The sequence below is a fragment of the Pinus tabuliformis genome, chromosome X, assembly GCF_031772625.1.
Source record: "Pinus tabuliformis cultivar Carrire ecotype Pingquan chromosome X, CPIR1, whole genome shotgun sequence".
Classification (NCBI taxonomy): domain Eukaryota; kingdom Viridiplantae; phylum Streptophyta; class Pinopsida; order Pinales; family Pinaceae; genus Pinus; species Pinus tabuliformis.
In genome coordinates this window covers 512,871,943-512,888,677 of record NC_142308.1, presented here as the reverse complement: position 1 = coordinate 512,888,677, position 16,735 = coordinate 512,871,943, and the positions used below count along the sequence as shown (strand labels likewise).

General features: G+C 39.6%; 1 protein-coding gene across 1 annotated transcript in view; it reads right to left on the bottom strand.

The window, feature by feature from the left end:
- Positions 1-1,992: 1,992 nt before the first annotated feature.
- LOC149140931 (Photosystem II reaction center PsbP family protein) overlaps positions 1,993-16,735 on the bottom strand; it is a 59,206-nt gene continuing 44,463 nt past the window's right edge. Inside the window, exons 2-4 of the mRNA XM_089447543.1 lie at positions 2,976-3,058; positions 2,608-2,763; positions 1,993-2,415 (exon numbers count right to left, since the gene is read on the bottom strand). Coding sequence (XP_089303669.1) covers positions 2,164-2,415; positions 2,608-2,763; positions 2,976-3,058 — 491 coding nt within the window. The 3' untranslated portion in view covers positions 1,993-2,163. The remainder of the gene's footprint in view (positions 2,416-2,607; positions 2,764-2,975; positions 3,059-16,735) is intronic.

Here is a 16,735-nt window from a genome sequence, read left to right as displayed (position 1 = left end):
AGGGCTTTGATGATGGTGTGGGTGATGCCACATCATCCTACAAGTCCTGAATCAGCTGCCAAGTGCATGGTACATCTATGGGGTTGGCTGGGCAAAGGTGAACAAGTGCATCTTCCTCGTCCAATAGGTGAATCTCGAGCAATCTTTGAACATCCACATGGATCCATGGAGTGTTGTCTACTGCTGTGGAGGCCCATGGCTCTCAACACACACCCTACATGTGCCAATGTAGCCCTCTGGAGGGTTAGGACCCCGTATAGAGAGACCAAACCCAAGATGGAGACCATCTGCAATCCTGCATAAGATCCAATGCATCCCCTAGCCTTCTAGTACAACAAGTCATTAGAGAAATCGAGTAAATGAGCTTACCAACCATGGACCACAGGTGGGGACTTCATAATGGCCTGCCCTTCCATAATGGGCTTCGGGATGTGCCAATGTCTCCCAAACTCCAAATGGGGTTAACCAAGTATCCTATTAGGTGGTTTCTACTTCTAAAGGGAATAATATGTTCAAGGTACATCCTTTAAAAGGTGGTGGTGTGTGATAGAGTTTTGAATGAAGTAGGGGATGAGAAGGGGCAACCCTGGGCCACATGCTGGGATATAATGGAAGCTAATAAAAAGGAAGCCAAAACTTGAGTATATAATGTATAGGAGGGAGCAATCGTGGTACAAGAGGACCCCTGCCCTTGATTTTTCCACCCTTCTTTATATTCCTTTTGTCTTTTAATGATTTTCTTTGACTAACTACTCAGGGCTCAAGGGGTAAGAGCATGACGTGCGAGATATAGCAGTGAATACCCCCTTTTAAGGTAGGGCGGTTCATTGCCCACCAGGGGTTGGGACAATTATGGGTTCCTATATGATGAAGGAAGCTCATAGACCCTGTACGAACTAAGGTGATGGCCATGATGATGGGGAAGAGCTCATGTATTAGCTTTTGCCCACGTGCTAAATTTGTTTGTCCCAACCATATTTTACATTTTGTGGTATATTTTCCTGTTGAATGTGACCAATTATGCTTTTATCTTCCTTTTTAGTTGCATCAACCTCGAGGGGATCATTCCAGGCCTAACCCAAGGTGTGGGCAAAGGGAAAGGGGAAAGCCAATCCTATGTGGACCCAGGTTGGAGAAATGATGAATGGGGTGATAATGAGTAGAAAAGGGGTAATATATGCAGATAAGGGAGCGGGACCACGCAACCAAAATCAGGGTTTCCCGTGAAATACCATCCCTAAGGCCAAATGGTCAGTAAAAGAGATCCCATGGGACTAGAATACTAGGTTAATATCCAAAAGGGGTCTAGGGGACGAGATCACAGACCTAGCCCATTCTTTTCGCCGAATCCCCCCATTAATCCATGCCCAAAAGTGTCCATGATAAGCAAACTAAAATACTCAATTACCAAACGGCAAGGCATAACTTTAGGTTCGGGAGGCTCACCTTCAAATATACGATCATGGCAGATGGATGAGAGACCACATGGCTGACTCAGGTGGCAAAGAAATGGCACAATGAGCTAGCTGGTGGCTGCAAGGGGCTACTGGCTGTCGGCTGAGGACCATATTGGAGAAAAAAAAATCTCCTAGCGATATCACCCACAGAATGGTGGGTAACAAGGACCTTAGCACTTGTGGAAGGCAACATTGACTTTCGTTTCTCCTGTTGATTTGAAGATTTCTCTAAGAAGGTAGTTGGGTTCTCCCCTTTGTGGGGTTTTGCCCTGGAATTAATCCCTACTGTTATCATTGTATGGAAGGATTACTGATTTATATGGCCATATATAGGAAAGTCTCAATATTTCTTCAATAATACCTAGCACAGCCCTAATGAACAGAAACCATATAGCCACCTATGAAGAGACCCCGTGATAAAATGACTGAACACTTAACTGTTGCACTCTGCTTTCACAATCACAACACATCTGATAGGCAGTGCAATTTTGAGTTCTGTGAAGCTAAACACAATAATGAACAGATATAAATTAGCTGTACTGAAATTAAGAAGATTTGAATGGGATATATTGCATATTATATTTTTCACATTTATCAGTTCTGTTTTCCAACATAGGAATCAGTATAGACAACAGAATAAGAGTGCCACGAAGCCTGTTTAACAGCAGCAAGTGTATGGTACAAGGATACTCATGATCATCGGAGACTAATTCAAAACATCAAAAGAATCAAGTACTTGTTCCAACCTCATTTGAGCATTTGGCAAGAGAGGTTTATCTGGACTGTCTGAATAGGAAATGTTCAATAAATAAAGCTTCTTGGATGCCACAGTAACTGCTGAGAAAACCCTCTTTATTCCCCTTGTGCTATCCAAAGTGTATTCAAGTTCATAAAGAGGAATATCTCCATGGATTGCCCTCTCTTCAATCCGAATGAGCCGCACATCATTTGTGCTTGGCTGTGTGGCATTCATCAAGCAAACACAATGGCTCAGCATGAGAAGGACCAAAAGTTATGGCAACAAACCCCAAGGAAAAAAGCATCAGACAATAGATCACTCTACATCATTAGGAAGACAGCTGCAGATTGACAAGGATGAGCCCATAACAGAGAATTATCTTAGATAGGTCTTAAATAGGATGTGCGTTACCTTTTTCCTTTCTGCCTGTAAAAGTTTGTTAGCAACATCCTGAGAAGTGCCAAAGTCCTTGAGAGAAGATATGCGTACAGGATTAACTACAACTCCTATGTTGTTGGACCTGACATCAGGATCTTCAAATAGCACTGTTGCACCTGCTTTGTCAACCTACTTTAAAAAAAGTTGAAAAATCATTCTTGTATGCACATAAAACTTTTCATATCCAAGAAATTTCAGTACCAACATCATGTAAAGTACAAATACAGTAAATGAGCTTAAGCATTTAATGATTTAATTTCATGATTGAATTGAGTCAAAATCAGAAAGTGGAAGTGACACTGCAGAAATTCCCTTCCCTTCTGTAGTGGATATGCATTTACCTTGTTCCAATTGGATGGTTTTAGAAGAGAAAAACCTTCTTTTTCATCAATGAATCTCTCAAGGCTATTCATACTCTTCTCATCTGCATTTCAAGCATAAGAGGATCTTCAGAAACTAAGCACTGATAAATTAAAAAGATTAGGTTCAAAAACCACAAAATTTTGATTGAAGTGTAAATACATTCAATTTGCAGATTGGATTTGTCAGTAAGCCAGTCCCATAAAATTGTTCTATGGATGTCTACTGTTCACAGACAAAGAAAGTTCAAATTATTTACAATAAAGACCAAATATGACAAGCCTGCCTAAACTTTATAGGTATAAGGCTTTATTTTACATACAACCCATCACGTGCAGAATGAAGGGAAGATCACACTTTAGATATTAATATAATTAAGGAACTTGCTATAAAACTTAAAGGCATATACATAGTTCCCTCCTTTCAAATGTAGAAATTAAGTCCTGCATTTGTTTAAATGGCTATTGGCTTGCCGCCCTTCTATGAAAACCAAAAAGCTTTTTTTGAAAAGGTCTTCATATGTTTTCTTACCATCATGTTACCTCTATGAAAGAAGGAGCAATTATGAAATATGAAATAAGAACATACATATGACATTACAGCATTTATGACTTCGCATTAAATGATTCAAATAATAACTCAAGCATTAACCTAATATAAAAAATTGAAGTTCAGCATATAGGAATTTGTGTAGAGCAAACTTATGATGATGCTAATCAGTATATGGTACTTTTCAAAGATTGATTATTGTAACTTGTTATCGCTGCCTAACCCACACCTCAGGTCACGTGGAAGAAATCTTCAATCCACTGGGTGTGGCCTTGGGGGTGTTGCTGCTCAAACTAGCAGGGGTCCTAGGAGGGGAGAATACTATTTTGTGAAAAAGGAGGAGAAATTATTATTTTAATGGTATGGCGGCAAAAGAATAAATTATTAGAGGAAGGCAAAGTATTATTTTAATGGAGAATGGCGGCAAATAATATTTTATTGGAGGATGGAGGAAAACTATTATTTCATTGGAGATTGGTGGAAAAATAATATTTTATTGATAAAGGAGGCAAATTATTATTTAATTCAAAATGGCTGCAAGAGCCTCCTAGTGGAAATTGGGCACCACCAATAAAATAATAGGGAAAATGAGAGTCTAGAAGCTAGAAGGAGACTAAAGGGAGAATTATAAATGGAAGACGGGCTCAATTGAAAATCACTCAATTCTATCTATCTCTTTGACAATTGAAAGGAGCTCAAGAGAGTTGAAGAGTTTCAGGCGAAACTCAAGCTAATTTTAGTGGACTTCGAGTGCCACCCTAGTTAGTTAGTTGGGAAGATTAACTTAGATCTTCAATTAGAGCTTGATGGTTTGGTTGGTTGAATTTTATTTTGAGATTTAACAAGAATTCTATATTGCAGGAGATTAATGGTATTGTCACTCAGTTTGCAGGGCTATTCAGGGACCAAGTTCTTATTTCCATCATTTGAGGCCGAATTTCCTTCCCTCCAAGAAGGGCGAGTTGAATATTGTTTCCAGGAGGGCTGAATATCAAGTTCTGGAGAAGGTTCTTGTGATCAAAAAATGCAGACCAGAATTCTTCCTTCAAGAAGGGCCAAATTAATTGTCTAGCAACCAGAAAATCAACCTTCAAGAGGATCACAGATAACAGTGCCAAATTTGTTATTTCCAGAGGTCAATCTGACTTTTGATGTCAAGCTTTGAGGCTGAAATTGTGTACGCCAGGTGGACCGAGTTATCTTCCCAGAACTGGAGCATTGTTCTGCGCATTGTCCAAGAGCAGAGGTTGTCTACAGCGAGGCTGAATTGAGCAATGTGATGACCAGCCTAATGTCAATTCCATCATATCAGATCTGAAGACTGTAGCAGAGATAAATAGTGCATTTCCAGATGTCTTTAAGAGGGTGGCATGGTTAATAATTAATCACCAAAGAGGGCCAAGTTTTCCATCCATTACCAGTGCAAAAAGGGAGCAAATTCTGTCTCCAAGGGAAGGCCTAATTGTTTTGAAAGAATTAGGAGTTTCCAGGCCTAGCTCTCTAAGGGGCCAAGCAGCCTACTTGCATGGAGGTCATGATGCAATTTTTCAATGGTGGAACCAAATTCTAAGCCAAAGGAACCATCAATATGTTCATATCCACAAACAGTCCAGACTTGAAGATATCACTTGGGGACTGAAATCTGAGTTAAGAAGTCACTGGTATATTCATGTTTCAGATTTAAGTTTTTCCATTTATCATTTTGGGTATACTCAGGGATTCGAAGTTATACATCCATTTCTGCTGATATATATATATATATATATATATATATATTTCAGAGACTGAAATTGGTTCAATTGGAGGTGTTGTAGCAGAGGAAATTAATGATCAGAATTCCAATCAATTCTTGAAGGGCCAAATTACATTGTTGGGCTGCCAAGTTACAGCTGTAAGAAGGATCGAATTTGTTTCCAGATTTGAAGACCATATCAGCACCTGAAGCAGATCATTCCAAGGTTCCAAGAAGGCCGAATTGGTTCAGACCTGTAGCAGCTCATTAAAGGGGATCGAAATTAATATTTCATGCTTGTAGTAGCTTCCCCAAATAGGCTGAATTGCTCCCCATACCTGAGGCAGCTAATCTGGGTAGGCCCAGTGGGTTTCAAAGCTTCACCAAGGAGAGTACTGTAGGATTGTGCATGTTCCAGGTGTTATCTCTGCAATGGCCTTGTAATTTTTGATATTTGCTCCTAATAAAAGATTAGATTTGCCTTTGAAAGTGTTCTTGCATGCCAATTGTTTGATAAAATATTATTGTCATCTATTGAAGTGAATTTCCTGAGTTTGCAATTTAAGTGTTTGATAAAAACTGTCAAAGAGAATTCATAAATACTTTTGGAAACATTTGTTTGAAAAGATTGAAATTGTGCACCTGATTTCACTGAAGAATTGATAGGAATATTACAAAAGGGAAAGCGAAGAAGGGTCCTAGTCAACCACAGAACTCAAAGGGAGGCGAGAAGAAGAAAAGGTCAAATGCTTCAGACGTGGTGAATTTGGTCACTATGTCACACAGTGTCCAAAGAGAAGGACAAGACGGGGCAGGAGAAAATGGTAGCTTCGGCGGAAATAGATAAGTTGACCTTCAGGTTGGAGAAGTTCGCATTGATAGCACTTACACCTCCAGATGGAGGAGGAGCATGATACTTTAGGATTGCAGGATTCGGCAAGATCTGTTTGAAGAACATTATTCTTCACATGGATCAATTCCGTTGCTACAGGAGCCCACAATACAAAGTAGTAGGATTAGTGTTCAACAAGCACAGTCTTGAGAGACAGTGAAGAGCTAGTTGCAGTCAGATACTTGAGAGGCGTAGAGACAGTTAGGCACAATTAGATGCTTAGTAAACAGAGCAGAGCTAGTTGCAGTTAGAAACTCAAGGATAGTTGCAGAACCAATTGCAGGGACACAATAGATCCGGAGAGATCGAGTTTCTAGTTGCAATTGCAGGAAATTTGTGTATTTGGAGGAGGCAATGCAAATTGTCCAGTTGCAGAAGGCAAGAGTAGTTCCAACCAGAGTGAGACTCCTAGAGAGAGTTTCCATCCAGGAGAAATTTCTTAGTTCTGTTCAGACAGAGATCAGGTGAGATCAGACTCACTATTGCAGTGGTCGCAACACCAAAGCAGTGACAACAATAGTGTGAGGTAGATGAGAGTATGTGCAGTTGTTGGTGGACAATGTTCGACAGATTGATGTCTTCACACTGATTTCTAGTGGCAGGGAATCAGATCAGTTGAGATGTGAAAAAAAGAGGTGAAATGGATGGCAGATATCAGCAGCATGGTCTGTCCAACTATACGTTGTAGTGGAGAGATGATGGGGAGAGAGAACACCTTCCTTGCTACGAGGGAGTGTTATCTTTTTATTATGGTGGTACCATCGGACAGGTGTTCTCGTCTCAGATGGTGCTAAGAGGGTAAGGAACACAGGATCTCCATAACCCAGAAATTCTTTCGCAAAATATGGCTCTAAAACAGCTTAATTAAATTAATTAGCTAATAATTAAATTATTTCATAAGTCTAACTTAGGAAAGTTGGTTAATTAAAGTTAATTAAGGATGCTCAAAATTGCTCTAAAGACTTCTATTGATGAAGTCTAATTGATCTTAGTCGTTGATGAGGATGTAATCTTGGCCTTTGAAGTCTCAACGAGAGATTATAATAGCAGCTCAAAGGGATGGGAGAGACACGGTTGTGAGAGCATCAGTTATCTTGGTAGGTCAAGCTACCTAGTTCATAGCTTTAGTGTGTTAATTTTTAGGGCTAGATTGCTCTCTGTTGTAGATAATTGCAATTTTAAACTTTTCAACATTTTCATATAACATTCACCCTATAACATCATTTCTTCTTTACAAATTATGTAGAGAGAACAATAAACATCAACAATACAGCAGAACAATAAAGACCAGTAGAAGAAAAGCATGCACAATAGAGACACCAGGATTTAGGTCATAGAATAGGGCAAAACACCACAAGGGGGAAAACCCAACCAAATTCTTCTTCTTAGATATTCATCAATTGTTCAGTTGAGATACAAAGTACAATAAGAATGAGATACAATAATCACATCAAGTCTCCTAGGTGTGAAAATTCCAAACTGGAATCCTATTGCAACAACTAGAAATTATTCTCCTAATTGTTAATTTAATTTAACAATTTATTTGTTCTTTTCTACGGCAAATACTGAATAAATCACAATGAAGTCTACACAAATAAAGCTACGGAAGAATAAACGTTGGAAGAAATGCTAGCACACACATAAAAATAACACAATTATTTTTGGACAAAAGTCCCTGGAAAAACCCAACTTGGGAAAATCAGTGCAGCAAATGAGGGTTTTATTATTATGCAGCACTGAAAAATCTATGTACAGTCTGGATGCCTAAAACTGGCAATCCACAGCAAGAAAATTTGGGCAAAATACTGAAGGGAATTTCCCTTCTCCCACAGTCAATCTCTGGCACGACTTGCCTTCAGAAAAACTCAGCCTCCAAACCCCAGTGTGAGCCTCTCCTGTGCTACCTTTGCGCTGTCTTCCACATGTGTGGCTCGAAACTACCACTCATGAAGTCGTTCTGCCTCTAGATGCTGAGGAAATCGTCTCTCCAGCCTTCTGGAACCTCTTCCTGGCCTCTGGAACTGAGAATAGTTTTTCTCACTAGCAAATCGATTTGCCTGCTGAAGCTACTGCGCAGAACCTCTACATTGCCTCTCTAGGATAACTCGGCCCTCTTGTTACTGCCTCTTCGGATTTGGAAATCTTTCCTCCAAATCACTGTCCCTGCCCCTCTCATAGTACTTCGATCTCTAGCTCTCTCTCGGGCAACTGACTGTTGCTACTCTAGAAATTGATCTGCTCAGAAATCGAACCACTCAAGTGTCTTCTCCATCACCACATCAACCTCCTCTTATAATCCTCTGTTGGAGCAACAACAGCCAAGATTAAAACATAATTGATGGCTAGGATCATCTCTGGATCGATCTGTGTGAGTTTCTTGATGATTCTGCCCTTGACTTACTTAATATTGATTAATTAACCATATTCCCTAAGTTCAGACTTCGGAAATATTTAAAAACTAGTTAATAATCTATTTAATTCATTTTTAGGCAAAATTTCCAAAAACAATTTCTAAGTTTTGGAGATCTCATGTATTTTAGCCTCTCCACAAAATTTGTTGCTAGAACACATCCAATGCTACAAAAAATAACACTCCCTCTTAGCGAGGAATGTGTTCTAGTGCTATTGCACACCCTGTAGCAATACCCTATGTTAGGATATTCCGACACATAGGAAATAGTTAAGTATAACTTGGTCTAGTATAGAGTTAGGTAAAGTGTGTTTCTTTACTATGTACTTTTTGTAACTTAAAATCCGATGGTCACGATATGTAGTGATCCGATGGTTCATTCTTTCCTCGGTATTACCGACACTTGATCCGTGGCTTAACACCCGATTGGTCCATGATCTCTATTTAAAGAGCATGGAGGGTCATTTGTAGGGTAACCGTCCATGAGAGAAGCTTATGTAAATTTTCATTCTTTTATTAATAAATTGCTTGAAGTGGCCGCATTGGCTCAGGCCGTGGACTGTTTCCCTCTTTGAGGGTTTTAACCACGTCAAAAATACTAGTGTATTGATCTGCGATCTGTTTGTGAGCGGTGTCCTTTGGTGTTCTATCTAAGGAACTTACCCTGTAAATTCCTACACCCTATCTCTGCATCATCTCTTGTCACACTGCTGATGTCTAGACATACAGCCCACCAACCACTGCGCAACTCTGATATACGCTGCATCTGTGTTGTTGCTGACCCTGCTGAACTGCTACCAACACTGCAACTCCCTCTCTTTTGTTGTTGTTGCGCTACAACATCTGCAACTGAAAAGCATCCAAAATACTGAATCAAGTGTGATCAGTATAATGCATTTGTCACCCAAGCCTCTGATTGTTGCTAGTATCTACACTATCACTGAAAAATTTGTGTTGTTGCTGACTCTTCACTACTGCCAACTCTGCACTGCACTCCTCAACATCTGACTGCTACTAGTCCCTGCATCTGTCACTCTAGAATTTGACTGCATAAAATGTCAATGATCCATTCTACTACTGAGTATTGTGGGCCCCCGTAGCAAGGTAATGATCCATGAGATGGACTCCTCAAGGATCCTGCCCATCTGTAGCACTCTCGAACTACAACAACAAATCTACCCACCTCATTCCTGGAGGTATATCAGCAAACATGGCAAAGTCTTCCTCCATCCTGGAGGACAACCTATCGATCTTTGTTGAAGCTTTCTGTTGGTCCTGCTTCTCCTCTTGTCCTTCTTCCTGAGAGGACACTAGGTACTGTAGTGACCAAGATCACCACATCTAAAGCACTTGACCTTCGAAAGGTCCTTCTTCATCTTCCTTTGCTCCCCCTATCCCTGATTGGGACACTTAGATGCGAGGGCCACATTCTCCTCCTCCTTCACCTACTTCAATCGCTACTACTGCCACTGATGGAGCTCTTCAATAGAGCTCGTCTCAACTCCTCCTGTTGCAAATCGGCCCACATCCTGTCCCACCTTGGCAAGGTATCTCTGCCCAAGATACTTTGGATGAATACCTGCCACTCCTCTGAGACATTGTTGAGTTCCAATCGCACTAGCTCTGTGGGTTGAGGTGTTACCCCAACAACTGACAACTGGTCCGGAACCTCCTGAACCCTGGTGAGGAAGGGATCTATGCCTTCCCCCTTCTGCATCCTGATGCATCTCAGCTTCTCCTCTAAGTACATCTTTCGCTACTCGGAAGTACCCTGGTATAGCGTGGAGAGAGTCTCCCACATCTCTTTGGCAGTATCTTTGCCAGCTATATGTGAGACAATATGATCTCGGACTCCGTCTAGGATCAACCTCTTCACCCATGCCATCTCCTTTTTGTACTCTTTCAACTGATATGCATCAGTGGGAACTACTACCACTACATCAATATAGGCTTTCAGGCCATATTCATGTAGAAGGAAGGACGTCCTTGCCTTCCAAATGACATAGTTGGAAGCTCCATCCAACTTGTCCTGATCACAAAGCCCAGCAGTGGCCATCTCAATGATCTGTAGAAAACTTCCTCTTTCTTTCTGCTCAGTTGCTGCTCTATTATTCGCACTCCCTTCTGGAGTGAGAAGATCTTCTCACAACGACTATTGATTTGCAAAGAAAAATCGAATTTCTTGAGACTAGAAGTTCCCTGGGGAAAATTTTCCGTGTGTGTGTGCTCTTCTTCCTTCCGCCCGACGTTGCCTCTGCTCTAGCGAACTGTTGAAAAAACCACTACATCCAACTAGAGATATGCCCAACGAAAATATTGAGCTGCTCCCTATACCTCTGGATTCACTCGATCTGGAGAGATCGAATTTTTCTGCCCCACTCAAAAAAATTGAACCCCCACAAGTAATTCGCCATCCTGGCAGAACAACTGTGTTGCCCTTAGGAATTTCGGTCTACTGCCCACAATGACTAGTGAAATTCCTTCTCTCTTCGCCTCTAAGCTCTCTAGCTAATCAACAGTGCTCCAATACCATGTGAAAATTCCAAACTGAAATCCTATTGCAGCAACTCAAAATTATTCTCCTAATTGTTAATTTAATTTAACAATTTATTTGTTGTTTGCTACAGTAAATACTGAATAAATCACAATGCAATCTTCACAAACAAAACTGCGGAAGAATAAACACTGGAAGAAATGCTAGTGCACACACATAAAAATAACACGGTTATTTTTGGACAAAAATCCCCGGAAAAACCCCAACTTGGGAAAACCGGTGCAGCAGATGAGGTTTTAATATTATGCAGTAGTGAAAAATCTGAGTACCATTTGGATGCCTGAAACTGACAATCCATAGCAAGAAAATTTGGGCAAAATATTGAAGGGAATTTCTCTTCTCCTTGTTGATTTGGGGTAGCATCGGATGTGCTCTAGCCATGAAAATTGGCCGAGAGGCTAAAGCACATGAGATCTCCAAGACCCATAAATGGTTTGGGCAGATTCTACTCGGTTAAGGAGATATTAAAATAATTAATATTTTTTTATGAAGTTCCTGGATCCTAAGTCTAAACTTAGGAAAAATGAAATATTAATGGGTATTAATATAAAACTAGGTTAGAAGGTTCTAAATGACATGGATCAATCCAAATCTAATCTTAGCCATTGATTAGAGATGTAATCTCGGTCGTTGAAGGACCAATAGGAAAAGTATAAGAGGAGGCTTGAGGGTCAGTTGGAGAATACACCAGAGTGATCAGTCATTCGATTTTCTAGAGCGGGGTTTGCTAAGAGAAATCGAATCAGTGACCAGAGTTGCAACGAGGGGCAATGATTACGAGGCAGGGAGGCAGAGATAGTGTCGAAGGGCCAGCGCAGAAGCAGAGAGGCAGACACAGAGCCAGAGGGAGCCACGCAGAGGCTAGCAGGGACTGTTTAGAGGCCAGAAGGGCTTTCGAAGAAAGGTATTACTGCCAGATTTTTTATCTCTGTCAGGTGAGCCAGTTTGGCACCCAGTGTACTCAGAAAAGTTGCTTAATAATAAAAACCCTCAGAACTGCTGCACCGGTTTTCCCAAGTTGGGTTTTTCCAGGCACGATTGTCCAAAAATAACAGTGTCCCTTGTGTGTTTGTCTATTTTTTTCAGTGGTTGATCTGTAGATGGTTGAGACTGTATTATGTTTATTTCAATGTTTATATGGTTAAATAACTTGTTAGTAATTAAACAAGTAGGCGAAATAAACCAGAGAATACAGATAAAATTTCTAACTAGTAATACTTAGAAATTTCAACACTCCCACAGGAAATCTCTGGCATGACTTGCCTTCAGAAAAACTTGTCCTCCAAACCCCAATGTGAGCCTCTCTTGTGATGCCTCTGCGCTTTCTGCCACACGTGTGGCTCGAAACTACAACTAATGAAGTCGTTCTGCCTCCAGCTCTTGAGGAAATCATCTCTCCAGCCCTCTGGAACCTCTTCCGGGCCTCTGGAACTGACAACGATTTTCTCACCAGCAAATCGATCTGCCTGCTAAAGCTACTGTACAGAGCCTCTGCGCTGCCTCTTGGGAATAACTCGGTCCTCTTGCTGCTGCCTCTCCAGATCACTATCCCTGCCCCTCTCACACTGCTTCGATCTCTAGCTCTCTCTGTGCCAACTAAATGCTACTACTCTGGAAATCAATATGCTCATAAATCGAACCACTCAAGTGTCTTCTCCATCACCTCATCGACCTCCTCTTATAATCCTCTGTTAGACCACCAACAGCAAAGATTAAAACATAATCGATGGCTAGGATCATCTTTGGATCGATCTGTGTGAGTTTCTAGATGATTCACGCCTTAACTTAATTAATATTGATTTAATTAACCATATTCCCTAAGTTTAGGCTTAGGAAATATTTAAAAATTAGTTAATAATCTAATTAAGTCATTTCTAGGCAGAATTTCCAGAAACAATTTCTGAGTTTTGGAGATCTCATGTATTCTAGCTTCTCCACAAAATTTTGTGGCTAAAATATATCTGATGCTACAAAAACTAAAACTAGGGCCAACCCAAGTCAGTTTACAACTATGTTTGTGAACTGAACAATCTGAAATCAAACAAGTTCAAGAGAGTTTCTCTCATATCACTGTCTCAAGTAGCATCATACATGTCACTGTATTTCACTTATCAAGGAACATCATCACGACCATCTCATCATCATAGAGACAAGTCATACCCCAAGGTTACTGATCATCCATCAAGGTCACTATCATACAACCAGGTCAAGATAACTACCATATCATTCATCAAGCTCTCTGCCATGCAACAAAGTCATTGTTATACATATAGATCTTTGTCTTGTATCAAGGTCACTGTCAGAAGTTTCCTAATATACTAGGGTCACTGTAATATTAGGGTTACTATCATTTCAACTTTCACTGCTATATCAAAAGATCACAGTCATATAAATCATTGCCAATGTCTCAACATCATTGTTGCAGCTATCATTACGTCCATATCAAAGGTCACTGTGATACGTGTTACCTGATTAAGCAATGCCATAATCGTCAAGTGATGCCACCATGTCAATTAAATAGTCAAGCAATACCAGAATAGTCAAGTGATGCCAAAATAGTCAAGTGATGCCACACAAACAATCCACAGATATATATGTAAAGCAAGCCATTGTGACATAGAATGTGAATCATAGAGTATACGAACCACAGATACAAATGAGCCACAAAAGCGAATCCACAAGAATACATATGCGTGTTACTGCACTAGGAGAGTGAGTTACAGAAACAAAGCGAGCCTGTGAGAAATACAATCCACGGATATAAATATGTGAGCCACGGTAGAGATGACAAGAAAATCAAGCCATTGTTTACGAGTCAAACAACAAATGCGTGCCATTGTTGAGAAATTATGTGCCACAGAGAATTAGATCTTAATCATTGATTCGAACCACTGTAATCAAGGATGCAAGTCTTCCACAAAAAAAAAATATGATCTTCCTTAAATGCGAGCCTGAGATAAGTAAAACGATCCAACGAACCTTAGAAATAGACATATGAACCATAACGAAGGTATATCAAGCGACAGAGCAATGTATCAAACATCAAAGTCAAGTATGCCACTTTTGAATGAACATTGATAGGATATTTATAGTTTATTTTGAAAGTGAAAGGATGTGACCATTAGAGGAAGGCCAACATGAGCATTATGAACAAACTTTGTAGCTTGTGGAGGGAATTACTTAAATTCAAATTCAAATATTACAGAAATAATTTTGTCACAACAATATTATAGTAATTAGAGAAGTGTCAAACATATTAATAATAATATTTTCTTTTGTCCAAATTGAATTCTTTTTTGGAGCGAGATTGGCTCCTCATCGGGTCTTAGGGTTTCTATGGGGAAATCCGTCCCATAGCTGTCCAAATTTCAACGCTCCCTCTCAGTTAGGGAGGAATTTCCATCTACATCAAAAGTCGCATCTCAAATATCTCATCTTATCTAGTTTCGAAGCATTTCATCTTGTCTCATAAAAGAAGAATAATCCACAATCGACGGTAGAGGAGATTGATTAGATCCTCCAAACCCTACAAGCCTCCAAGTCAAGTTGCATGACCTTCATTTCAGTTGTATCAACAAGATATCCATCTCAGCACATCTCATCTCAGCTTGTCTCCCCTTTGATCATCAGTTGAATAATGATGTCTTATCTATAGAAGACGAACCCTATATCCACAGACAATAGGGGAGATTAATCTGCCACCCTATATATTTGATCTACAATAGGTAGGATACCATTTACCATGAGAGGTAAGGATCACACTCTATCCTATTGTCCGACAATAGGAACGATACAACTTACCATGTAAGGTAAAGATCGCAATCTATCCTATTGTCCATTGATCCTTCCCACCTTGACCCTCAAGAGTCAAGTGGTAGAACACCTGCATCCCATCACTTGAGCAGGATACCAGTTACCATATATGGTAAGAATTATAGTATATCTCAAGTATCCTCAACCATTGGCCAGATGGGTGGCAATCCCAACAAGCCTAGCTTGTGGATAGTGTTACTGTTCAAACTAGCAAGGGTCCTAGGAGGGGATTGGAAAAGGGTCCTAGGAGGGGATTGGAAAGAGATTGGAAAATGGTGAAGAAGTTACGCCACAGGGTCATCCACCGCACTTCGAGTCAGAATTTGTTCAACCAGTCTATCACTTTTCTTCATTTCACCGCCCATCCCCTCCTCTGAGCAGAAAGAGAAACAGATTTTAGTTTGATAGAGATATGCAACAGAGTGATGAGCAGTTACACCGACTGAAGAGGGTGAAATTTCAACAAGGGACATCTGAAAAGCAGCCCATTAATCTACCAATCAACAAGCAGATGCCCGAGATTGCACCTCATCAATGACATCTAATGCCATAGAACATCGTTTTGTATAGTATATCTAACCCTACTCCCTTTTATTTCATGTCATTAGATAGTTTTATTTCACACATTTATATTATGTCTTTTATGTTTCAGTTTGTTAGAGTAGAATTTTCTATTCCAATGACATTTATTATGTATGCATGATAATTTCAATTTTGAATGGATATCTATTTGATGGATTTTTGTTTTCTTGGATGCAGGATTTTGGGATTCTCACGTTACTTCTTGGAAACAACATATCCCCATATGGAGCCAGAAGTTGCACGTTTTTTGTCAAAGTTCCAAGGAAGCGGAAGTACCTATTTTTTCAACAAGATCGGATCATCTATCAACAGTTTATGTGTCGTTGTAAACCTATTCTACAAGTTATGTAATGTAAATGATGTTAGTAAAACTGTGAACGTATGTAACAACCTAAGCAAGCCTATTATTTTGGCAAGAGTTTCATCTTACGAGGTTTTTCGTCTCACTGATTCATTTGTGTTTCTAAACACAGATGGTCGGCAAAGTTTTTCCTTCCAACCTCACCCCAAAGCTAGGGTGGAATTCTTCATCAAAGTGTTAGGTGAGTCATAGTTTTCTAGTTGAGTCTTATGTAAAAGTGGTTTGAGAATAATTTAAGCTAATTGGCTAAATTATTTTATTACAAATCACTTGGTCTACTATATCATATTATGTTGCATGATTGGGTATGTAATTTGAGGGTCTAAGCCGAACGAGTATTCCCCCTTTGAGGGTTGAATTGTAAAAAATCTTATGTAAAAAATATTTTAATGCATGGTCCCTCATACTTAGACACCATGGTTAAAATATTAGAGGGTGGAAAAAACATTAAATCCCCTCAAGTGTCAATTAATTAATTTTTCTGGCAAAAATAATTAAATTTTAAGCCAAAAAATTAATTAATTAGAGTCAAATTAAAATGTCTTAGGAAAATTAAATTCTCAAGTGGAAAAATTCGTAGGTCTTAAAAGAATGAATTTTTGGAGGTCCTTCACCAAAGGAATATTGGATATTTCAAGAAAAATTGACCTTTGGACCTTGGTGGTTAAATCAAAGTCAAATTTTTTAGGAAATTAGCTCAAAATAATTAATTTTGAGCTAATAAAAATGGAATTAAATGATAAATTCGAAAATTCCTCAAATAATAAAAATTCAACGGCTAAGATTAAAAGATGATCAAGTATTTTTTGACGGTCGAGATTATTTTGACAAAAATCAAGCAAACTAGT